Here is a 24,497-nt window from a genome sequence, read left to right as displayed (position 1 = left end):
GTTTTCAGGTTGAATCCATCAGAATCCGCTGTGTGGCTGGTTCTTAACGGACTTCCATCTTTAGCTTGTTTATTTTATTTAAGAGTTTTTTCCTGCTTTGAAACTAAAATCAGGTTTTCTTTAAATGGTTACAGTGTGTAGTCTAAAAAATCATGTGGACCAAAACAGTTCTACTCCAAAGAGGATGATGAGTCACTAAGATTTTTAATACCTAAAACTAAATAAATGAGTGTTTTTCCACTCGGTTTATGGCTGTAGGAGGAAAACTATGAATTTTCAGCAGCGTGAAAATGTTTACAGGTATGTGGATTAAGCAAATCAGTGCTAGTGGTTTTGCTTCTGGGGTCAAAAGAAAATATTCTGCTTATTTTTTCATGTAATGACACAAAGGTTATTTATTTATTCGGAATCAAAACTCAATCAGGAGATTGCTGTAACAAGAGTGAGTCTGAGTCTTTCAGTTTAAATGAATTTTTCTCATGATCTTTAAGAGAACAGTAGAATATGAAGGTGAAATTTTTGGTCCACTTGTTATTGGATTTTTAAAAGTGACCACAAAAGTTTGGTTTGGGTTCGGATGGGCGGGGGGGACTGCAGTGGGTTATTAAAGCTTTCAAAGTGGCAGCAGCCTCTTTACTCAGTTATACCATGCCAGGCCTGAGGGAGCCATCGGCCCTTAATTGCATTTGCACAAAAGAAATGGCTTTTTGAGGAAAGCAAATGCCAGTGGGACAAAGAAAAGGTAAGCATTGGAAACCAATGTCTTTTCCTGTGTGCTCAAAAGACAACAAACATACAAAGAAAGAATCAGTAGCTCTTTAATGCTCTTCAGACATCCTGATGGTAACAACAGGAGCAAAAACTAGTCCTGAACTTTAATTCTCAACATGAAACTCATTTAAGCTGCACTTTACTTTTTAGGCTTTTCTGATAAAAGACTTAACAAACAAACACGGTTTCAGTGTTTAAAGATAAACTAACAAACCTTGTAAGCGATGCTGTTGAGGACCTTCATGGCCAGATCTGACACCTCAGGGAAAGGATCTGCAGCCAGATGAAGCAGCACTCTCCAGATCTGCGTGTAAACACTGTTGAAGGACACACCTGGAGAGGAAACCAAGAATGCACCAAAGTCAGGTGAAAAAACATCCATCTGTGGGTAAAGGTCTGCTAGAAAGGAGGAGCGAAAATTGCGTTAAAGTGGAAAAAGATCTACAGTAGCTGCAAAACAGAGAATTGAAAAATTAGATAATCAAAACTTTATTAATCTTTAAACTTGTTCACTTTCTACAAGGATATGTACATTTTTTATTTAATGGATAAAAGAAAAAGAAAAAAAAAAACAAGCAGAATAATAACGACCTGCAGCATCGTGCTGCTGATGATCAGGGTTAATCAACACACAAACACTTACTGCTCAAAGCAGTTCTGCTCATCAATTGCAACTAGTGATGGACAGACAAAGCTTTGTGAAGCATTGAAGCCTATCATCCAATTGGTACACTCCAGTGTAAAGCTGCAGAGTCCAGTGCAAAGCTTCATGAAACTCCATAGCAGTTGTATTTGGGTGATAGACACACTTAATTTTGTGTTTTCCACATAATGGTTTCACTGTGTTCAGTGTGTCTTACTTATTGGGACCAAAACAAACAAACAAAAAAAGGACTAACAAACCTTTTCAATGTGGCATCAGTGTGAACATTCTGTGGGTATAAAAAGCTGATTTAGCCAGTAACTCATTCAAACTGCCATGAGAACACAATGTCTCCAAATGGACGAGCAGCACCACCATAGCGCCTTTAGGTCGGTAGCAGACAGTCGTGCATCAGGAATCAGACCTACTGGCAGAGTTTGTGACAGACCCAGAAGTGGATACCCGCCAGAGACAGACTACAACCACGACCAGTACCTAACGACCTCAGCACTCAAGGCATGGTTTACCACATGCACAGCTGCAGGCCCGTTTACCACATGTGAGGAGTACCAGGGTTTCCAGACAAACCATTTTACTCCACCACTTTGTCTTGAATGATAGACGATTACAGGTGACTCCACTGAACCAAGACATCACTGTGAACGTTTGTCGTACTAGACTACGTTACCTTGATGGTGCAGCAATGGTCTACCATCTTGTTCCCTGATGAGTCACCTCGCTCAGAAATAATGGTTGTCAGAGTTTTTAAGGGAGGTCACCATTGTCTCTAGGGTTGGCTTTGGTGATAGGGGGTGCACCAGTCTGGGCAGGCATCACCAGTCAGATTTGGTTGTTGTCACTGCACGTTCTCACCACACAGACATCGTAGAACCCAACATTGAGAGCCCCAACTTTCAACAGGGGTGAAGTTAGTGTTCTTCATTAAGTCTGCTGTTTCTTTTCCATCTGCCAGATGTTACCAGGAGCAGAAACAGAGCTGGAAACTTGAACTCTGAGGATGAGCTCTCATCTCCTCACACTTTTACTCTTTTTCTCATTCTTCAAAAAGCTTCTTGGCAGCGAATCCTGTTTGACACAGAAAAGAATCAGAACAACCTGAAGTCTATTTGGAGCCAGCGTTCCTCTCTTGGGGGAGGCTCATGTGTCCGATGCGACAAAAAGGCAATACAGCTTATTAAAACAGGATGAAATATGGAGGAGTACTGCTGAGGGAGAGCTAAATGAATCCTAGGAAACAGGAGGGAATCTTGACATTGATGGAGGAGTGAGTCCTCCGGTCTCAGAGGAGAGAAGTGGAAAAGGAACAGATCAAAAAGTAAAAGGGGGAGGAGATTGGAGAAGACACAATGGGCAGAGCATGCTCACTTAAACTCTGAATTAAAATGTGTGTTTTGTTTTGTTTTTGCTCTAGTCAACATCAAAAGTGATCCCAAATCATCAAAGCACTGCTGCAATGTCATCCACCGGACAGAAAACGGTGCTGAAAATCATGTAGGATGGGGCCCAAAGCCGCGGTGCTTTGCCTCAACATGATTCCGGTGTCACCCAGGCAGAGAGAAACGAATGCAACGCTGTAAAGATGCTAACCGCTGACTAAATGAAGCACTGCATCACTTTTTTACTGCCTCGCAAAATCTGGCAGAGGACATAAAGTAACGCTAACACCGCATAGCGCTTTTTGAAGCTTTAAATGGTGAAACATAGAAGAAAACAGAAGCAAATTTAAGCTCCTAATGAGAAACAAAACAGTAAACAATACAAATCAGAAATTCAATCAGCAGATCTGCAGCTCCAGTTTAGTGATTTAAAGCAAACATTTTCATGTGAAAAACCCCAATCCGAACCTCGTTTCATCTATTTTCAAAGCGTTTCCAGTAGTCTTTCAATTATAATTATGCAGATTTGACCTCAAGTCAAAAAAGCTGTGTTGTTTTCTACATTGTTTCAGCAGGGAAGCAGTAAATCATTCGAAATTGGCTTTTGAGTGGAGGGCGGGACCGTTGGCGTGGAGCACCACACCACTCCTGTCACCCATAACTGAGAGTTCTCCATTTACACTTCCTCCCACTAGCTTCCAGCCCCTCACAACCCCACCCTAACATTACCAATAAAAAGGGTGAGCAATGTGGGAGCTATTCAGCCGTACAGTTTCGAGCCAGATTCCAGCTGAGACGAGGAAAACGAGGACGTACGTGGATCGAGTCGTCTTTAGGTGGATGCATCAATGGATTTATTTTGCAAGGATTTTTTTAAGGGTATAGTTCGATTAAATTTCATTTGATTAACAACTTGCCTGAGACAGATCAATCTGGTTGGATAAACCGATTCATTGATGAATCCTTACACCCCTACTAAAAAAAATGAATATTTTTTGCTTTTTCTTATAAAAAAAGGTTTTGACACAATATATAAAAAAATAAAAGTATTTTTTTAGGTTATATTGCCAAAATACTTATGTTAGTTTTTCATTTACATAAATCTGAAAGGCATTTTTATTTGAAGTTTTGGTTCTGTAGTTTTGCCAGTAACAAGAGTGCAAATTTAAACAAACAAGAAAATGTAGAAATTAAAGTAAAAAACTAACTTGTGCCTCTAAGTCTTGAAGTACATTTGTTAATAAAATATTTCCGTTAGAAAATTAACAATTTACTAATCAGAACAACAAAATCAGGCAGCAGTGACTTTTTTCTTGACAGCAACTGTAATTTTCTAGGTGCTATGGATCAAACAACAAACTGCAGTTTTCAAACTTTATCATTCTTTTATTCTTCAGCTGGGAGGGGTTTGTGTGGCTGCTGCTGTTGTACGAAATGTGTTCTACCTAAAATGTTAGTGGGTCAATAAATCTCAGCTGTAAAGATGGCCTCCCACACAGTTGAGCTGTCCTGCTGGGTTCCTGCAGGCGGGTGTCCAGCTGAGACTGGAACCAGCACTTATATTTCCTCCCAACTGTTGCGCAATCACTCAAAGGCACTCTTAACTGTGCTCAACTGATGAGTTCAAATGGAAAAGTGAACATCCTGAAAAGGGCTTTCAGGTGAAATGAGGAACGAAGTGTAGAAACACTTAGAAAAACGATTTGATTCGTCCTACCTTTAAATAGCAACTAATGTAACTAATGTACCAGGGTTCAATTCCTGGAGGTGGAATGAACAACGGTACTGGGGCCTTTATCATATCAATGACGAGCAATTAACATCACCCAGTGAGGGCCCTTGGGCAAGACCCTTAACGCTACTGCCTCCCGAGTGCGGGTCGCCTGCAGCTCACCGCTCCCCCAGGGGATGGGTCAAATGTGGAAAACAAATTTCCCATTGTGGGATAAATGGGAAATTTGTTTCCACGTTTTGTTTGGGGGGACAGTCAGGGGCGCTCAACTCGCGCCCCTGACTGTCCCCCCAACTCCGGCTGGATGAAGCTCGTCTGCTGGACTTTAAATATGTAGTTGTAGGGTTAAATAAGTTAATTCTTCTCTAAGAGTTCTGGTAATCGCCTGTCCGTCCTGGGGGAGGATCCCTCCTCCATGTGGGCACCCCTAAGGTTTCTTTCTTTTTTTTCCGTTTTTGTAGGAGTTTTTCCTTACCGCTGTGCCAGTATAGCTTAGCCAGTTTGTTAGTTCAATTTAGTATTTTCCTATTGAACTTTATGTATTCATGATCCTTTTGAGTTCATGTTTTACTTTTTCAATTACCGATACGAAGCCCATTGAGACGACTGTTGTTGTGAATTTGGGCTATACAAATAAAGTTGAAGTGAATTGAATTGTGGGTGGTGCATTTTTGTTAAGTGCTGGTATAAGAAAGGAAGAAACAAGGGGGGAGTTTATAATATTTGAGGTCATCAAACTAATTTTAAAAAATTGTATACAAATAGACGGCCTTGAAAGAGCACAATATAGCTTTTATTATCATTACTTGGTTTCGTTTTTATGCTGACAGCATCCACACATTACTCTGTGTCCTCTTTGTTTATTCAGGAGGCGCGCGGCAGAAAAAAGCTCGCTGGGAGGCTGGGACTGTGACCAGCTGAGGCTGTGGGGGCAGAGTGTTGGGCAGGGGGCCAGAGCATCATTTAACCTGTTTGCACAGAAACTCCCAGAAGCCACTGGGAAAGCTTTAAAAGCGGGATTTAATGTCAAATTTGTTTGCTGAAAGGGTAATGGGTGTCTGGCTACTTCATTTACTGTCATTAAAACAATAATTAAATGCTGTTTGTGGCATTAACAGAACATAAATACAAAGAATAATAAAGCAAATATAATAAGCTTCTTAGTTTTGAAGTCATAAAAGCATCTTTATGTATAAATTTGTGAAAGAGTTTACGCGGAAAAGAAAATTTCAAATACATACGCTGATTAAAAAAAATAAAATATTGATGTAACAGTTGGAAAGACACCACACAACCCCAAAAAAACAGGACACAGGAGGTTTTCACGTTTGACTTCCTTTGCCCTGGTGGGAGGGAGCTAATAGCCTTCCTCTTTGTTGACAAACCAGCTGTCAGGAAGCACAGAAGACCCGCCAATCAACAGAGGGTGAGCCGCTTAACTTCCATCTGGATAAAAAAAAACTTCGTCTCTGTCGTGCCCTTTACACATCTGCGAACCCTCTTTACACTTAGCCTGGGAGCTCTTCGCCAGTCGCTGTAAGACTTTTATTGTCCCCGGAGAAACGCAAAGGTCCCCACCTCTCTTTAGTGCCATCTTATTTTCTGTTTACTTCTGTCTCCCTGAAGGCCGGCCCGCAGTTCACCGTCTCTTTATGGGAGGGCAGCATCTGTATGTTAAAGAGCAGCACTGCTGTTGTTCTGCTGCGCCTCTTTTTGGGAGGTCACTGAAAGAAAGTATAACCCTTTGTGATTTGGCATTAAGGCGGTCCTTACTGAAGGAAGTAAACCAAGTTGTTATAGGTCTAACAAGCGTTAAAAACTGTTAAAAAGCTGTTCAAACTAATGTACTGGAAAATCCATGTAGTTTTAAAGTTGCGAGATTCAATTCAACTATATTTGGGTTGCACTTTTCCTGCTACAAAGGATCTCAAACTGCTCTCCATAATAAAATAGATGATAGCAAGTTAAAAAAAGTAGTTAAAAAAGCAAACATAATGAAAAAATAAATAAAAATGCTCAGAGGCGCAGCCTGAGCGACTGGTACACGTCCCTCGCTCCCCCCCACTGAGATACATTGCTGAATAAAAAGTGGCTTCTTTGTTTTATATCATTTCCATGGCAACCATAATACTTTTTGGTCGCTTAGGTGTGACAGACAGGTCTATGTCATTTTTTAGAAGAATCTGCAAAAGTTAATTATTGTATTTTCTTAGCAACGGAGATTTTATGTCAACTACAACCACATCTATCTAATATGTTCATCTCATATGTTATATTGTTTCGCTCAGCCTGAGTCATGTGTTGTATTTTCACAATATTCCGGTAGAAAAAAAAGGTGCAAGCAACAGGGAAATACCACTTTTACAAGCTCACCACGCTGTTCAAAATCTACAAACTTTAAAACTACACTTTTTTCCCCCCCAAGTAGCTGCCCATTGATGTTCGGGGAGTTAAGAGGTGATAGATTAAAATGTCAAGAAGTTGAAATTTGTTGAAAGGTGAATTTTTGAGGGGGGAAATTTCAAGATGGCAGCCTCTTCCCAAGGTCAAAGGTCAACAAAACACCCTAAAAAACTCCCTCAGCCCTCATTCCACTGCCATACTGGTGCACAGCCTTGTATAGATTATTCTATCACGCTTCTGTTTGGACTTCTGCAAAAAACTCTACTGGTCTAAAATTCAGCATCAAAACTCAGACCCCCTCCTTCCATCAAATCAAACTTGTACTCAAGCACCTTACACCTACAAAATCCTCCTCCTGACTTAAAGAACTTCGCCCCCCCCCCATAACTCTTAGGCAACCTACAAGTCACCACTCCCATCCGCTCCCACAGGTCCTCCTCCTCCCTTTAACTTGTTATCCCCGCCATGCCACTATGGCGAGCAGGGCATTCAGTCGCTCTGCCTGGATCATGGACTCACTCCCTCATGTCCAACCTCAAAACTCACCTTCTCAGACTTGTCTACTCTTCTTGACTGCAATTTTAAACTTTAAAAACTGTAAAGCCTTTTTAAGTTTGTGCTTTTATCCCTGTTCGGCCACTTTTGAGTTGCAAGAAATAAATCTATTGTTGTTATTATTTTAATAGGCCTTCATATTCTACCAGAAGAGGAGTATTTGATGTACCAAACTGGTTCAGGCCAAACAGCATTGGTGGGAATTGGACATCAATAGAAGAGGTCGCACAGTTAAAGGAGACGGGCAGAGCAGGAAGAGTTACCTATGAGGGAGTTGAGTGAGGAGTAGGAGGAAACCCGCCGCATCTTGTCAATGGTTTCAAAGGAGAGGATGTACTCGTCGTTGTCAGGGCTCCCCAGAGTGCTGCTGGCGCTGCTGCTGGTGCTCAGGTTACCAGGCGAGAAGGCTGCGGGTCCACCTGGACAAGTCACAACATGTGGTCAATCAGTTAAGTCTTCACAGAGGAAATAAATGAATTCATAAATAATAGTCAACATCCTAAAAGGTGCTGTGCGCCCGCACGATGCGAGCAGCGCTTGAAGGCTTGTTTCTCATAACTTCATTTCAGCTTCATTCATGTCCTGCTGTAACTCACTTTCACTGAACGCTGCTCTGACTCACACACTCCCAAACACCATGCGTCGTCCTCTAACGCTGCAGGCTGCAATGTGGAAACAGAGAGAACAGAAACTTGCCCTGCTTGTGAGCTTATTGGTGATAAACAGCCCTGCACACTGGGGCAGGCGGCGAGAATGAGAATTAGAAATGGAGTCGGCAGCAGGTGAGGCACTTTGGCAAGTTCCGGAGATTTAGAGCTACTTAGGGCTTGTCCATGCTCAGTCTGGCAGCGGTACACAGGGAGAGTGCAGCTGCCCTACCAGCCTAAATCACTGAGATGTGACAGAGACACAGAGGGCTTGCAGCACATAAGTCAAGGCAGGTTGGGTGCTCAAAAGGTTGTGGAAGAAAACGGTCCAATAACAGGGATGTGACTGACAGTCGGAACAAATCTCTTCAGTAAAAAAGTTGCAACCTTTTCCATGGGAGCTTCCACAAGTTTAACTTTTTTTCTACGGTTCCTGAAAGATCAAGGAATACTATTCCATTGAGTTGTGTAACGCAAAAGCTGAACCTAGATGTGTCAGTGCAACCTGTATCAAAGAGATCTATAGGATCAGGGAGAGTGGGCGAAAAAAGTCTCCTTTAAGTAACCGACACATTCTAACGCCTTCAGCATAAGAAGAAGAGTCGCAGTTTGGTAAGAAATCAGATTGGTGTTTAAATACGGAACAATACTTCTGGCAGTCAACCGTTTCCACAGTTGGTAAACCGACATTTTTGCAGCCGATTATCACCGCTCTGATTGATCTTTCTCCTCTGATCATATCGGCTTGTAAAAAAAGATAAAGGGGGATTAAAAACACTGTGTCTAACCCAAAACATCTAAACTGGGTTCTGATTCACCTAAAAACAAGAACTAATGGGTCATTTTTCAGAAGGGGTGTGCCTAAATATACGACTGTTTGGTTGTGACATAATATTTTTACATACATGTTTGATGATTGTGTAAAGAAAACAATCCACTCTGAGACAAAATGTTTAAAAAAGTCAATAAACAAACTAATCTTTGAATCTTAAACCCTTCTTTTAAAGCTTCAAAAGACACCTTTTCAACTCACAGTGTTTATTTGTTATGAGGTAATAAAGATCCTGTCATTTTAAATATTTAATAAGAATTGTCAGATCTTACCATTTAAATATGAGGTAATTACAGTGTACACAGTCTGATTCACTGATCAGTATAAATCAGCAAAGTCATATTTTTAAATATTTTGTATGAATAAACATTTTGTGTCCCATGTCAAATATTTTCATTGTGATTAACAAGCAACAAAAAAGTAGAATACAGTCATTTTTAGGAGCTCTTGGAGATCTGAAATGTTGATTATCTTTTGTTCTGCAGGAAAGCCAAATTATAACAAATGAGTGTTTTAAGTTTTTCAACTAAAAATCCCAAAAATGTTAAGATTTAAAATAATATTAAATGTTGGAACTGATTTGTAAAAGCCCACATGTTGTGTGAGGTCAAAGTGGGTTAAGTGGCAGACTCCTTGTCTTCAGCACCACGGACAGTTCCCGCGTCACGATGATGATAATCAACCAGAAGCAGAGGAGCTTAGCAGCGTAAACAAATATGGAATACATGATAAAAGTAAGGTATATTAATACTGACATCCAGGAGGGAAACTAAGAAATATACTTTTTTCTTAAGTGGGAAAGAGCAACAACAGACATTAATGCCTCGCTTTCACTGAGTGGTCCGGTACAGTCCCGTTTGGTATTTTAAGTGTTTCCGTTATAAAATGGACCCATTAAGCTGGAGTGAGTCGTATTATTTTTGGGCCCCGGTCGTTTATAGGTCCACAGAAAAATAGTTGGGGCGAAGCTGCTATTGAAACCCGTTGATTGGCTGAAAGTGATTACAACAAATGAAGGCACCAAAAAAAGCTGCTGAACTCCTCTTCACCGCCGGCAAACTTCTCTCAAACAGCATTCCTTAATCTACTTGAAGTACCAAAAGACAAGCAGAGAAAAATGAGCTGCTGGATGACCTCTATTGTTGTTGTTAGCTAAACCGGACTGGTGAAAACGAGGTTTAACGATAACTGCTGTTAAGTAAAAATGCAAAATAGATGGCAAAAGTAATTTATAGTTGCAGAAATCTGGGGGGGGGAAAGACTCTCAGAACAAAAGTGTTTAAAGCCACATCAACCCCAAACTCTGATCATCTTCAACATTTAATTTAAGAAGAAAGTTGTAGCAAAAATAATGAAAGTCTTAGGCTTTAAACAGCAACTGTATCTGTACAGTAAATGTTCTGATGATCTTTTACTCTGATTGTTACTATTTCCTTCACTAACTGAATCCTCAGTAGCCCTCCTTTAAAGTTATGTTTGTGTCTGAACTCACTCACTACTCCCTGGTTAGAGCACTTTATAAGGCCCTCATCATTTTGTCGGAATCCGAATCAACAATTCTAACATCCAGTGACCCGGAGATTTCTCTGTGCGCACTGATGCTCACTAAATTGGTGAGTATAGACCTATGCGTTGTGGTTGAACGAAAAATATTTATGAAGTTTATTTATTTATTTAATTATAGAAGTTTTCATCATCAGATACAGTTGAGTCTTTGTCAAATGTTAATATTTGCTAGGTTTTAGTTTGGCTAATGTCATAGGTGACATTTAAAAAACTTAAAAAATAAAAATAAAATAAAAAGTATTCAGCGTGCTTCTGAATTAATGCATAATGGATAGTCTGGCACTACTGCTTATTGCCTTTTGAGTAGTACCGAGGGAATTCGGACATGTGATCTTTATCATGTTCTCTCATCCTCTATTTCCCAGCTTTCCCTGGGGTCTCACCTTCCTCGTTGAGATTGAGGTTCTGCAGACTTTTATTCAGATTCCGGGCGGTGGTGACAGCTCGGATGTTGGTGTAGGAGTTGACAGATCGCAGGCGGGGGATGGCGGGACTGTCCCTTACTGGCGTGAGGTTCCCAGGCTCTAATCAGCAGCAGACAGCAACAGGTTAGAGCATTAAAAAAAAAAAAAAAAAAAAGCTCTTCTCTTCTCACAAAAGGATTTACGAATAGATTCCAAATTACAGGATAGGTTAGGGAAAAAGAGTAATTACTGTCCTAGAATTCAGTGCTCCCCCGGTGTATAAAGCAACAGGATTGGTTGATTAAACCCCAGTGAGGTTTCAAACAAAAGTGTGGTCCATGAATGTAGAACTTCCTCATAAACTTACCCCTGCAACCCCTACACACCTGACTGAGAAGAGAAGCTTATTTCCAGCTTTAGATCCCTTGAGCTCCTCCTTAAATTTATTCTAAACCCTGTGATGGATAAACGCAAAACATATTTGGAAAAACACGCTTCATCTCCACCTCCATCTCAACGGTTTCAGACTGGAAAGTCCTTTTCAAGTCATGTTTTTGTCAGAAGGAGGAGGAAAAAAACTGCCAGAACAATGTGGAGAAATGGCATAAGCTGCGATTGCTGACATGTTTTAGCAGCTGCTGCTATGAAGTTTGGGAGACAAGGCGCTGGTGTCGCCAGGTGTGTACCTGTAGTGTTAGCGGGTGACGGCACCGAGTAGTTCTTCTCTTCTTCTATAAACTGGAGGGCAACTGTGCAGAAGTTGCTTTCATACTGAACCACCAGGTGACTCAGCGCGACCACCAGCTCCTGAAAAAAAAATATAAACACATTCAGAGAATCCAGTAACTCCCAAACAGATTTTCTTCCTGTCATGTAGGACGGTTGCTTCCGTCAAGTCCATAAATTTCTCAAAGGGCTTTTTCCTGCTTATACCATGGCCACTTACCAAAGGAATAAATAGTACATAAATTATTAGTACTTCAATCTTGATTTTTTTTTAAACACTTATATCATGCTTTTCTTAAGCCTTTCAGAGTAAACCATATCCATATATATATATATATATATATATATATATATATATATATATTGATAAATATATGATAATATATATTACCTTTGGCACACTAAGGAACACATTTTTTTTAATTAAATATGAGTCATTTTTTTACAGTTACTGTAAAAACTCGATCTCTGAGGCACTGCCTTTTTCTCCTGTGACGTCAACCTAGAGCCCACGAAATCAAACATCCGAACTTTTGCAAAGATGGATGTACATATAAAATAAAAATGTTTAGTCAGTCACAGCTAGCTACCCTGAGAAAGTGTGTGTGTTAGCCTGGGAGCCGTGATGGCAGTGCAAAATCTTCCTGGAAGGGGCTGTTCTCACTTTGTGATGTCACAATGTGAGGACCCGCTTGTTTTTGTGGATTGGGAGGGGCTGGTGCTCAGAGTGCAGGATTTTAGAGGAATACTCAGAGATGCTGGAATGGAGCAAAATACCACTTTGGGGTTGAACATTATAATACACTTAAAAGCTAATAAAAAGGAATTTTGTCATGATATAGACCTTTAAATGTTTAATCAGTTTTTCACAAGAAGCAGACTTTTAAACATGGGCTGTGACTCATTGTCATGGTAATGGGTACAGAACCTCTCAATCTGCTGCAGATGATGTGAGGACTAACCAGCAGGGGAAAGCAGTAAAGGTGCAAAAATCCTGAAAAGTGATCCAAAGAATAATTTTCGAGGTAAGGTTCACCACTTGTTTTTATCCAGACAATGAAGCAAAAGTTTGTTTCAAAGAAGCCAGTACAGCGATACAGAACATATGGGCTATGTGAACGGAACTTCATATTTAGGTGTACATTATCACTGTCCATTATCACATTTTAGTTCACACCCAGCAGCCAATCAGAATCGAGTATTCCCCTGGACCATGGTATAAATCGTTATCACGTCTCGGATGTTTTCCTTTGATTATCTGTGGTTACACACATGGAAGTATCTTAGTTTAACTCAGAAATCTCCTCAAAACAAATGGTTTTGGAGTGCTAAAAGTGCTGCTTACACCTTCAGAGAAATGTTGCTTTTATTTGTAGAGAGTGGGAGGAGAGCTCTGCAGCTTCACTCCTGTCAGGGCTGTAAGTTTAAGACTCCAACTGGGAGGTAATTAGTTTTTAAGTTAGCATTCAGGAGGCAGGGGTAAACACTCACCCCATTCCTACAAACACATCTGATGAAGTTTCCAAAATGTCAGAAAATTGTCTTTGTCCAGCAATGTGATTTCTACGTTTGTTCTCAGAGAATAAACACCAGAAAAACTGTCTTTTAATGATTTAAATGTATATTTTTTGCATTAAAGTCAGCATTACAGCACACAGAGCTTAGCATGTGGATGTTTTTGTGCTTCACAGACCTTCCGGACCACAGGGCTGCCATCATTGATAAGCTGCGCCAGCATCATCGCCACGTTGTGGTCGATGGTGGTGGAGTGATCCGTCCTCTCTCCGGAGTTTCCGACAAATGTTCCCAGAGCAAAGACAGCTGCACACCTCACCTGCAGTCACACAAACCAGACAAAGAGCTCGTCTATCTGTCCTTCAGGGAGAACTTGGCTGTAATGACATTAATGAATTCCCGTCCGAGCTCAGTTTTCAGCCTTTGAAAGTCAAATATTTGCTCACCAGAATCACACAAAAATGCTTTAATGACTATAGAGACAAGTGGATGAAAGTATTCGAGGTCATTACAGTTCAATTTTCCGGCTCAGCGTGAGAGTGAAACGCAGAGATCATTAGTCCTGAAGCCTCTTTGTGCAGAGTTTTAACATTGACGCTTTTGTCTCTGCTTCAGTGAGTCTCTCAGAGAGAAGGGGGCGTGGCCACTCGGATAGACCTGATGGCTTTGTTTGGCGGGCCACGCCCATCGACAGTAAACAGAGTAAACATCTTTATGCTTCTATTTTTCTGACATATGGAAAAAAACATGCATAAAAGACAATAACTGTTTCTTTACTCCCTCTCAGAAAAGCCTCAATTAGGAAATTAGGTCACAAACTGAGCTAAAACTGAAGAAATATTTACCTAAATTTAGCTTTTAGCTAAAACATATGAGGAGTCCCATACTATGAATGTGCAACACTGATAAATAATCTTCACTTTCAACACAAAACTATAGATGACAGTTTGGATTTTCTCGCTCTAGTGGATGTATATTTTTTAACCAATCAGCAACCTCTTTATCTTTGTAGATTAAGATTATTTCCGAATGAAAGCAAGTGGAGCAGGGCGCAGTTCACCAATTAGCCTGCGGGGGTTTGTTACAACTAAAAGCTGCTTCTAACATTTCAACAGATTTTGACATACAGCTCTAGAGCTGGGTTTAAAGAAGGATTAATTAAAATTAAAAACTGCAATTCTGATTCTTAAGATCTCTAAATTAGTTTTAAAATTTAAATTACTTTTTTAAGGCAGAAATAGCTTTTCTATTTGGGTTTTATTTTGGTCAAAACTCATTGTTTTATCCCTGAAAGTTCCAACTTTGTTTAGTATAAGTCATTATTTAAGTCAAATTAGTTTTTACAACTAAACAAAACATTTCTGAAAATGGAAATTAAACTAATAAATATATATTTAATCAAATTGTTTTGAATAGGAAATGGTATCTATTGTCAACTCGCTAATCTAAACTGAATTATTGATCCACAAAATTCTTTGTCTGTTTTTTATTTAGCAAATTACTGACATGTGTTGTAGGTAATTCAAAATCTTTTTTGTCATATTTGAACGCCAAACTGTGTAAAAAAGGACGTGGTCTTCTGACTCACAGGTCTTGGTCAGGTGTTTATCTTGTTTTAGTTCAAGTATTGTCCATAAAAAACCCCAAAAAATCTAGAGTTTGGAAACACATTGATAATAGGAGGCAATGATCATCTCTTTAGAAATCAGTCGGTCACAGGACCATAGCAGCTGTCCAATCTTTTTTTTTTTTTTTTTTTTTTTTATACACTGTATTTTATCCCACGAAGGGAAATTCTTTCTCCGCATTTGACCAGCCGAAACCGCGCTCGGGAGGCAGTATCGTTAAGGGTCTTGCCTAAGGACCCTCACTGGGTGATGTTAACTGCTCGCCATTGATATGGTAATTGCCCCCAGTACCATTGCTCATTCCCCTCCAGGAATTGAACCCCCTTTTACCGTCCTTGAGTTTAGTTTTCACTTAAAACCAGCAGATGTTGTCTAACTCTTCCAGTTCTGCAGGGAGTAGACAGTGTACGTAGACCTTACCTAGACAGATGTCCTGCTTTTACATCTGCACAAGAGAATAACACGCATATATGTATTTGTACTTTTATGTAACACACATTGAACTGGACAGAGTGAGTGCGACGTCACCCATAGAAAATGAATTCAATTCAGTCGCTGTTTTTTTCACGATACAATGTTGGAGCCAAACAGTAAGCAGTGTTTGTTCTGAGTTTATTTGAATCAGCGTTTCTATGGCAACTACTCTTGACAATCAGGAGTGGGCCTATTGGAAGGAACTCCACAGCCCTACCAATTGAAAGCGGGCTACACAAAATCTGTCAATCAAACCTTTCCAACGTTTGATGAGAGACAACAGTTTTGGCATTACTATTGTAAATGTGGTAAACGGATCTTCTCATCAAGACAAAATGATTTTTTTGTACTTCCTGACCTCAGATATGCATGTAGCTTGATTTTGAACAGAAATATTTTGTAGTTATTAATGTAATTTTTAAGTCCAAGTCCAAGTAAGTCCAAACTAATATTTTAGTATGAGCAAAATCCCTGAAATCTGCCAGGTTACACAATCCAAGAGCAGTTGATTCATCAAGTGTCACAGAAAATGTTTTCATTTTCAGAAGAATTGGATGGAAAAAATTGCAGAAGAACTGAACTGCTGAGCCAAGCACAGGATAAAAAAGGCATAATTCTTAAAACAGTCATGTTTCTGTGCTTCATCTGTAGAGTCTTCCTCCAGCTCAGGCTCCCACACAGCTCCCCACTTTAGTCATGATATACCTGCTAAAAAAAAAAAACAGTCTGTGGATCCAGCTCACCCTTCAGGATGGGTACGTTTGGGAAGAGTCAGCTTCTGACAACTTCTTTTCAAATAAGAATAGCAGTCACATAGGTGTTAAACCCTATGAGAATCGCGTTCCCAGCAGCGCAAAAATAGTCACACAGCACAAATACTTCATCCCTTTAACAGCAGAACTTGGAAATCTTGAGGTTTTTCCTGCAGCCGTGTTTCTGACTTCTCACCTCAGGGATGGGATCCGACAGCAGGGTGTACAGCTTTTCGTGGGCGCTATCTCGGACTCCACACCACCGAGCTGGGTCGAAGTTCTGCCAGATGCGGCCCAGGCAAATGGCCACCCACTGGCGGAGCAGCGGGTGGGGGTCAGACAGCTGCTCCAGGCAGTTGGCTATCAGGTTGCCCTGCAAACAGGCTTCCTGGAGAGGACAGAGGAGACGGTGCTGAAGAACTTTCTAAAGGAAAAATTTGTTTTAGACTTTTGCTATTAAAGAAGAAAACAACTGGAAGCAGATTAGAGAAAACTGAGTGAACTATAAAGTAACTTCAGTCGATACCAGCAATACCAGCTCAGTTAAGTTACTCTAAACAAAAGAAAAGTTGTCTTGGTAGTTTATTTCCTTTCTTACAGGCATCCGTTTTTATCTTTTTACTTATTTCAAGTCAGAAAAGCAAACATTTAGGCAATAAAGTATTCTTTATTTTAAGGTGATGCTTTAAAATGGTTTAAATTGAATGTCGATGTCAGTAAAAACACAGGAAGTGTTAGGGCCGTGTCGCACAGCCACTACGCACATTTTGCACATATCGCATGAATGAAAACTGGTCATACGTGAATTTACGTGGGAAAAAATGATTCATGCGCATTTTGTATGTGATTTATTAGTGAATCCTGCGTCAATTACTTAATTTTAGTGTGATATGTGCACCGTTGGCGCGATATAAAAGTTATACACCGGTGGTACATGTGTGAAAAGTCCTTCAGACATACGTGAACATTCATGGAACCATTTGACCATCTACAAGTTTAAACTCCTCCTAGGGTTTTCTATCTATCATGTCCTAATTCCTCGAGCATCACCTTAAAACTAGCTGAAGAAAAAATAATTGGAATTAGAAATTCCATTAATTTTAAGGTAGCGAGCTTGCAAAAGTAGCGTTCCTTCACTGGACGCGCATCTGTTTACCAGAATATTTTGAAAATTTAATACACAAGTTATTGGCTCAAGCTGAACAAAGCAATATAAAAAACGACAAAAACATATTAGGAGAGTGGGCGTGGTTAACAATAAACCTCCGTTGCTAAGGAAATCCAAAAATTTACTTAAGCAGATTCTTCTAAAAATTACGTAGATCTGTTTGTCACACCCAGGCGACCGAAACGTAAAATGGTTGCTATGGAGATAAAACTAGCAGAATGGCAGCCATTCTGAAGAAAGTGCTTTATTTGTGAATTTTTTTTTTTTTTTTTTTTTAACTTGTCCTGTCCAACAGCTCCACATAACAATTTGTGAATTTGTTATGTGGAGCTCTGACCAGAGAGTGAGAGCCATGTAGCATCTGCTTAGCTAGTTATGGCGCTGGCAGCGAGGGCAGGTAGTGCCTGAGGGCCATTCAGCACCTCCTGCAACTTTTATTTTTTTCTTTATTGAAGCAAAATTACGTGATTTAAAAATGTTACTTTTTCAGACGTGTTTGACGCCTACTTTTAAGGAATAAAGCGCTGAATTGTACATTAATTAGGACAGTTGCATCACTTTTAAAGCTGCTGTTTGACTAACTTTTTACAGGTTTTGGAAACTTGAATTGTCACTTCAGTGTGGGGGACGGAATCCCCCTTAATCTCCAATAAAGTGAGGCTCCAGAGCAGAAACCCGTCTGTCATCAGCAGCAGCAGCAGCAGCAGCAGCAGCAGCAGCCTCTCTCAGGAGCGTCAGATAGCGCTTGCATCATTCCCTCGGCTCTGATCGAACCTCTCAGCTAAAGTCAGCCAGCTGGATCGTAGAAGAGAAGGCGAGCCTCTGTGGCGCGTTCGCAACAGCCCTGCTGCGGTAACGAGTGCCGCGGTTGGAAGGGGGATAAATAATGGAGATGTGAAGTAGGCAGTCTCTGCGCATTGCTGGAAATCATCTTTAATTTACAGGAACCTGTGGGAGAGGCAGGAGCTTTTCGCTCACAGGGACTCAGGAGAAGAAGGGGGTTTTCTAAGGAAAGCAGCTCCTCTGATGTGTCAGTTTTATGTACGTAATATCACGGGGAGGAATGCAGAAATAAAAAGAGCAAATCAAATACCATCTACAACGTGACAGAAAAATAACTTTGCAGAGAGAAGAGGGAATCGGGCCGAAGGTGGAATATGGTGAAGTGTGCTTGCGTCGAGACAGAAGAGTTACATCATCTCAACAGTGCGCTGCCGGATGTTTAATGAGCATCAGACACAAAGGGCTTCTGGGATTGAACACCAGAGGCCAGGAGCAGACCGAAGTGACACCTGAGGTGACAGAGTGTCAACACGGAGACGGCTGGGACGGAACAGGAGATTGCAGAGGAGACATAACTGTCACATCAACAATATTTTCCTGCAACAGGCGACCAAAACGACAGGCATTCCAGGAATGACCCGGCTCTCTGCGCAGAGAGGCAAATTAATCATAGAAGACATGCTTCTATTGGCTGCACAAACTCATGCATGTCCATACCTGCCCTGTGCTGTAGTTGTTGACAATAACTGCCAGGATGAAGACGGCCATGGTTCGATGCTCGGCCTGAAAGACAGACGGATCGTTTCACATCAGTTAACCCGGGCTGCCGTTAGACGGCAGGACGATCCGAATGTTTGTCTGTCCGATTCTCACTGGCATGTAGTTGTCCGCCAACACGGACAGGAAGTACTTGTGGCCGTTGTCTTTGACCAAATCAGCCTGACATGACTGCAGAGGAAGATGGAATCAGCAGTTATTTACATCAAATGTTCCCTGAACAACGTTTTTCCAAACGTTCACACTATTTATGCCCAATATCTATGCTCAACATTATTTCATAAAAATAAATATGCAAATTATAAAATAGCAGCAACTGGATATGATCATAAAAAATGATTACATTAAAGAAAAAGACAAAAAGTGTATTGATTGATTGATATAGTCCTTCCATAAATAGTAATAATAGATAATAATGTTATAAGTAAGTAATAACAGCACAACAAAACCTGCAGCTTTTATCTTAGTAGCATTTCCCTATTCTCTTAATGAAATAAAAACACCATTAAATTGTGTATTTTCTTTTTGTCACTAACGCACTCAAAAACGTTTATTTTGTTTGGCTGAATAGTTGCTTCATGCCCACAAATTAAAAGAAACGAAAATAAAAAAAAGGGAAAGATAATAAAATAGTTGTTGGCAGATATGATGTTGATGGATGGGATTAGGCCACACCCACAACTGATATAAGCTCCCAAACCCCAGGTCTAAGATTTTTTTTTTTATATATATGGAGAAAATGTACTTAAAACTACTTCACTATGGAACTAACCATAAAAGAAAAAAAGAAACGTATTAAGAACATATTTTTGTTTTATTGCTTCAAATTCTGCTAAATTTAAAGTTCTGTTTGCAGCAGACGGACATAAATAAATCAGGAAGAGAACCAAAATGCAAATGTTGCACTCACACTGTCCACAGCTAGGATTTTAGCCCAGATGAAAACCAGCAGAGGCCGCAGCTCTCGGGCTGAGCTCTGGAGCAGCTTCAACACGTAGGGGAAGATCCCGACAGACAACGCCTGCAAACACACAGCAGAGGCGTTTACAGGCTCACCAAGAATAAATACAAAATACGGGTTTTATTCCTCCATACAAGTAAGAATAAAACCTAGAAAATAAGCAAGAAAACAGTAGCTGGCTACACAAGATTATATTCACCTTTTGCTGCTTATTTCTCAGCTTCTGTGTCCTAACATACAATTACGAACATTAATAAATGTGTCTAAATCATTGATATATATTACAGGTTTGGTCTTTGCCTACTTGCTGCCGTCCACAGTGACGTGCGCGCTCAGGCGCCTTTGCTTTGCATTGAGTCAAATCAACAGAACCCTGCTGTTCCAGTTTAGGACAGGCAGACATCAACAAAAGAATCTGGCCAGCTCCCTCATTTCTGAACAGATTTTCACAAAACATAGCTCAAATTAAAGCTTGGAAAATTGTTGATCTTGTGTTTTATTTGAATATTTACTTTTTCTAAAGATGAATCTGTGAATAGTGCAAGAGCTGCAACTTCTGGTGTTACAAGTAACACATTGTTGTCAAATTAAAAGCTTTTAAAGATCCGCCAAAAAAATGTACAAACCAGACTAACAGCCCAGGGTCCCAGATCCAGAAACTGTCCAAGCAGTTCCAGAGCTCGCAGCCGATGCACCTGACTCAAGAGGACCTGAAAGAGAACAGGGGTCAAAGGTGAACCTCAGAACCAAAGGGTAGCCTGAGATTAAAAGAAGCGGAAGGACGGAAACAGGTGGCTGCCCCACCAATGCTGCTGATGAAACACCACGGTGCTTCCAGGGAGCGTTTGTGTTTGTGTGTGCGCACCTGCGTAGGTGGGCGGGTGCATCCTCTTGGCTGCCATTTGATTTTGGTTCTTACTGAGGCGTTAGTGCGGGACAGAACTCGGGTATTTGTGCTGTTTGTTGGTGAATGTCGGTGCCAACTGGGGCACCGTTTATAGGGATGCATATGGCAGCCGCTATAAATGTACACATGTGTGGGTGGGGCTTTGGTAGCATTAGGTGGTGCATAACAAATCCCGAGTGAAGGCACGACGCCGGACCTTCGGTCTGTCCCACTGCGTGTGTTTCCAAGCATATGGAGGAAGCTAACATACACGCTCTCCACCCACACAGGCCGCATGAATCGAGTTCTCCAGGGCTTCGGCTTGAGGGCGTGACCACAGGAACAGGGGGAAGCTGCAGGGAACACCGGCTTGTGGGTGTGTGAGTGTTGGAGCGCAAAAGCATGCGTGTTTGTTAGCGTGACACAGGTGTGGAGCCACCGGGCAAAAGTAAACTTAAACCGACACTAAAAACTATGATACTTACAAAGATTTAAAACCTCGTTTTTAGACATTCAAGATATTTTACCAGGTTTAAACTCCTCTTATCAACACTTTTGTCTTATTAAAAGCTAGTATTTAGAAATTATTATTAAAATGAGTCAAAATCTTTGTGCTCCATACTCTTGAGAATAGAAAATACTTTATTTAAGAATCACAAAAACGTATTTTTGGCATGTTATATTAAAGTTCAATACATGTTTTCAAGTTAGACTGGCATTCATTGTCATTATTTGGGAAACAAAAATGTAGATTTATGTTCTAAGAATACGTGCTAGTTTTAGATTTTATGAGAAATTATTAAGATGAACTAACTTGTGCTAAGATGGTTTTCTCGCTTTGGTCACAGTTTGTCCCAAAATGAGTCACTTCCACTTATTACACTAGTTTATTGTCACTGTAAGCAAAATTAACTACAAACATAGAAACTCCAAAACTACAAACCATTTGCTCAGATTTGGGAAAAAATTATTTATTATTGGGCTGTTCAACATTTAATTTAAAGTAATTTTGACAGCTTTTTTAGCTTATTTTTTCTTTTTGAATGCATATGTGGAACTTCTTGTTTCTAGTTTTTGATAACTTATTATCAAATCTATTGTTTAGTAAAAATTACATGCTGCATGGACATACAATTTTAATAGCTTCTAGGGATTTTCTTCTGAAGATTAGCGTTCTTTTCCCTTTTTTTTAGGATATGACATCCATATTTTGTATGTTTTTACATTCTTTAGAATTTAACGCTCACCCATTACAGGCATTATAGAGTAAAATCCCAGATTAACATAGCTACATAAAAAAGTGCGTCTGTGACTCTTTACCTGAATGGTTTAAAGGCAGTGAGTAAGCCCTCTCCTGCGTTACGGTGTGTGCGGTGAGTTACCTGCACTATGTTTTCCTGAAAGAACAAATAGGCATAACAAGGATGCCTTTGTGTTACCGTAACATTGTGGCTCGTAATCCCTTTGCGAAATTTCTTAATCCTTCTTGGATGAATCGGCAGTTGTCAAGACAACGCCGCACCGCATCTCCCGCCTCTGCGGGGCTGTTGTTCTCCCTCTCATTAAAGAGCATTATCGATGGATTACTGCGCACATTTCTCCTCAGTCTTAGCAATCCTTCTAATGGGACCAGGTTTAATTTTATGCATGAACTCATAAATTTCCCAGCGAATACGCCCGTCTTTATAATTATGCAACCGTGTGCTTAAAAGTGTGCAGAATTTGTGTCCATTTGAGTCCTTTTTTTTGTAGTTGTAAGGGAGTAACTGCTGCACAAACCTACTGCGGATACCGGTTGTTCACCAAAAAAAAAACACCACACAAACATCTAACAATCACTTTGGCTTTTTCCCATCTTTTAACGGTTCCCGATAGAACCGCTGTATGGATGTGCTGCTGCTCGCAGCGCGCCGAGTCAGCAGGAAATTACCATTCAGCGCAGACCGCTCCACGGTGCTACTACCCTGTGATATAATACAACTGTACAGAACTGCAGGGAGACATGGGGACGAGGTGAGTGTCTGACTACACTCCCAACAAATGAACACGGCTCAAACACAGGAAGCCGCTGCTCAAGTCACAGCTTTATCTGTGGAAAATTGTCCAGAGAAAACTCCAATAATGATTTCTTTTTACCTTTGGTGTCTGGGAAGACGGGAGGAAAAAAAGACTCTTACATAATAAATAATAAATAATTGGGTCTTGGGGATGAGAAAAATTCTTGCAGTGAGGAGAGCAGCACTGAAGCAGTAATTTTATAGGCTGCTTGGTGGAGTTGAGACAAATGATTTGTGAGTTTAATCAAGATGAATAATAAAGGCCTTTTTTCTGAAGGCCTGCAACACTGATGGCTCTACCCAGCAGGGATTCTGTAGTCTCTGCGCGGCTTCACAAACAGCTGCACGATGTTTGACACCTCCAGAAAAAGCATAAGAGAACAGCATTGAGGTGGGAGAAGATTTTAAGATTGAAAATCCATTTTTCTTTAGTCTTTGTCACAACTGCCCTTACGGACTGATACAAGCCGCCTGCAGACGAACCTGGACGGGTGGGCCCGCACAAAATATCAAGATCATAGTCTGCTTGGTGAGCCCATAGAACGAAAATGCTTTTTTTTTCATTGCATTGCATTGTATAATAGGGGGACAATGTGAGCAACAGGTTGCAGCTTATGCTACGTTCATAACTGACACAGAAACCCGCATTTAAACGACTGCTTCTAATGAAGAATCTATGTAAAACGTGGAGCATATGCCCGTTTCGAGCTTCCACATTCAAAACTCTAGCGTTCATGTGTCCCTATGCACGTTTTTTAGTCCATTTTCGGTTCTCTATGTACAAATCGTGATGATTGAACGTGCACTGAAAGTTAAACCAGTCAAACTTTGACCAATCAGATTTGGTAGTGACATCTGGGTGACTTTCTTGTTAAAACATGGAAGTGCCAACCAATCGAAAACGGAAAAATTGCAGTTTCTGCCCGAGAAGAATGATATGAAACCAAGTCTTTCTTATATCGGAATAGAGCTGTGAAAGAAAAAGCCAGGAGCAAGATTCACCAGATTTGTACAGCTTCGACATTTCGCACGAAGACTCTTCCAACTGTGAGTACATGCGCTACTATAGGGTAGCGACAGACCATATGCTCAACGCACGTTCAAAAACCCATGTTCCACGCTCTCTTAAAAGCGCTACGCATAGATGGCGTGTACATAGCGTTATACCATTATCCGGGTGAATACTCGATTCTGATTGGCTGCTGGGTGTGTGTTAAAAAGTGATAACCGCACGCCCCAAAAAGAAGTTCCGGTCACCTATCACAAATCTTCTGAACTTTCTCTCTAAACTGATGCTTTATTCAACCCATTGGGACGATCAGTATATATATATAAAATAGCTTTATATCGCCGAATCTTGACTGCAGCGGTGGTGCGGCGCCTTGTCATGTTACCATGACAAGGCGCCGCACCACGCAATAGTCCGCTTTTCGTGAAAAAAGCGATTCAAATGAGAAAAAAAAAGAATTAAGGACTAAAAACTGGTTAATATTTATTTCTTTTGTAAATGACCATGGTATAAGCGGGTTAATGGCCTTCGAAGTGTGCATCATCACTCTTTAACGCACGCCATGGAAGCCTGAACCGGGTGCTTCCGTAAAGTGCGTTAAAAACTGATAATGCACACTTCGAAGGCCATTAACCCTTACTTATACAACACGAAAACCCCTAAAAAACAGATTTTAGAAGAAAAAAAAAAGGAGGAAACCTCAGGGATGCCCGTCCCAGGATGGACAGGCGATGTACCAGAACTGTTGGAGAAGAATTCGTTTATCTAACTCTACAACTACATGTTTGCATAGTGCAGCTGATGGGCTTCA

General features: G+C 40.6%; 1 protein-coding gene across 9 annotated transcripts in view; it reads right to left on the bottom strand.

Annotated features, from left to right (window-relative positions):
• Nucleotides 1–24,497, bottom strand: part of rptor (regulatory associated protein of MTOR, complex 1) — a 176,673-nt gene that overhangs the window by 37,539 nt on the left and 114,637 nt on the right. For 5 of the 9 annotated variants that reach the window (XM_023954642.2, XM_078947150.1, XM_020706919.3 and 2 more), the window contains exons 13-23: nt 20,361–20,444; nt 19,684–19,794; nt 18,870–18,944; nt 18,714–18,779; nt 16,242–16,433; nt 13,370–13,510; nt 11,637–11,757; nt 11,337–11,405; nt 10,930–11,070; nt 7,765–7,920; nt 986–1,104 (exon numbers count right to left, since the gene is read on the bottom strand). In XM_023954642.2, coding sequence (XP_023810410.1) covers nt 986–1,104; nt 7,765–7,920; nt 10,930–11,070; nt 11,337–11,405; nt 11,637–11,757; nt 13,370–13,510; nt 16,242–16,433; nt 18,714–18,779; nt 18,870–18,944; nt 19,684–19,794; nt 20,361–20,444 — 1,275 coding nt within the window. The remainder of the gene's footprint in view (nt 1–985; nt 1,105–7,764; nt 7,921–10,929; nt 11,071–11,336; nt 11,406–11,636; nt 11,758–13,369; nt 13,511–16,241; nt 16,434–18,713; nt 18,780–18,869; nt 18,945–19,683; nt 19,795–20,360; nt 20,445–24,497) is intronic. The other 4 variants (XM_078947151.1, XM_078947157.1, XM_023954645.2 and 1 more) reach the window with 1 other exon arrangement.

The sequence above is a fragment of the Oryzias latipes genome, chromosome 1 (assembly GCF_053564925.1).
Source record: "Oryzias latipes strain Hd-rR chromosome 1, Olatipes_Hd-rR_3.1".
Taxonomy (NCBI): Eukaryota; Metazoa; Chordata; class Actinopteri; order Beloniformes; family Adrianichthyidae; genus Oryzias; species Oryzias latipes.
This window is presented reverse-complemented; position numbering and strand designations above follow the sequence as displayed.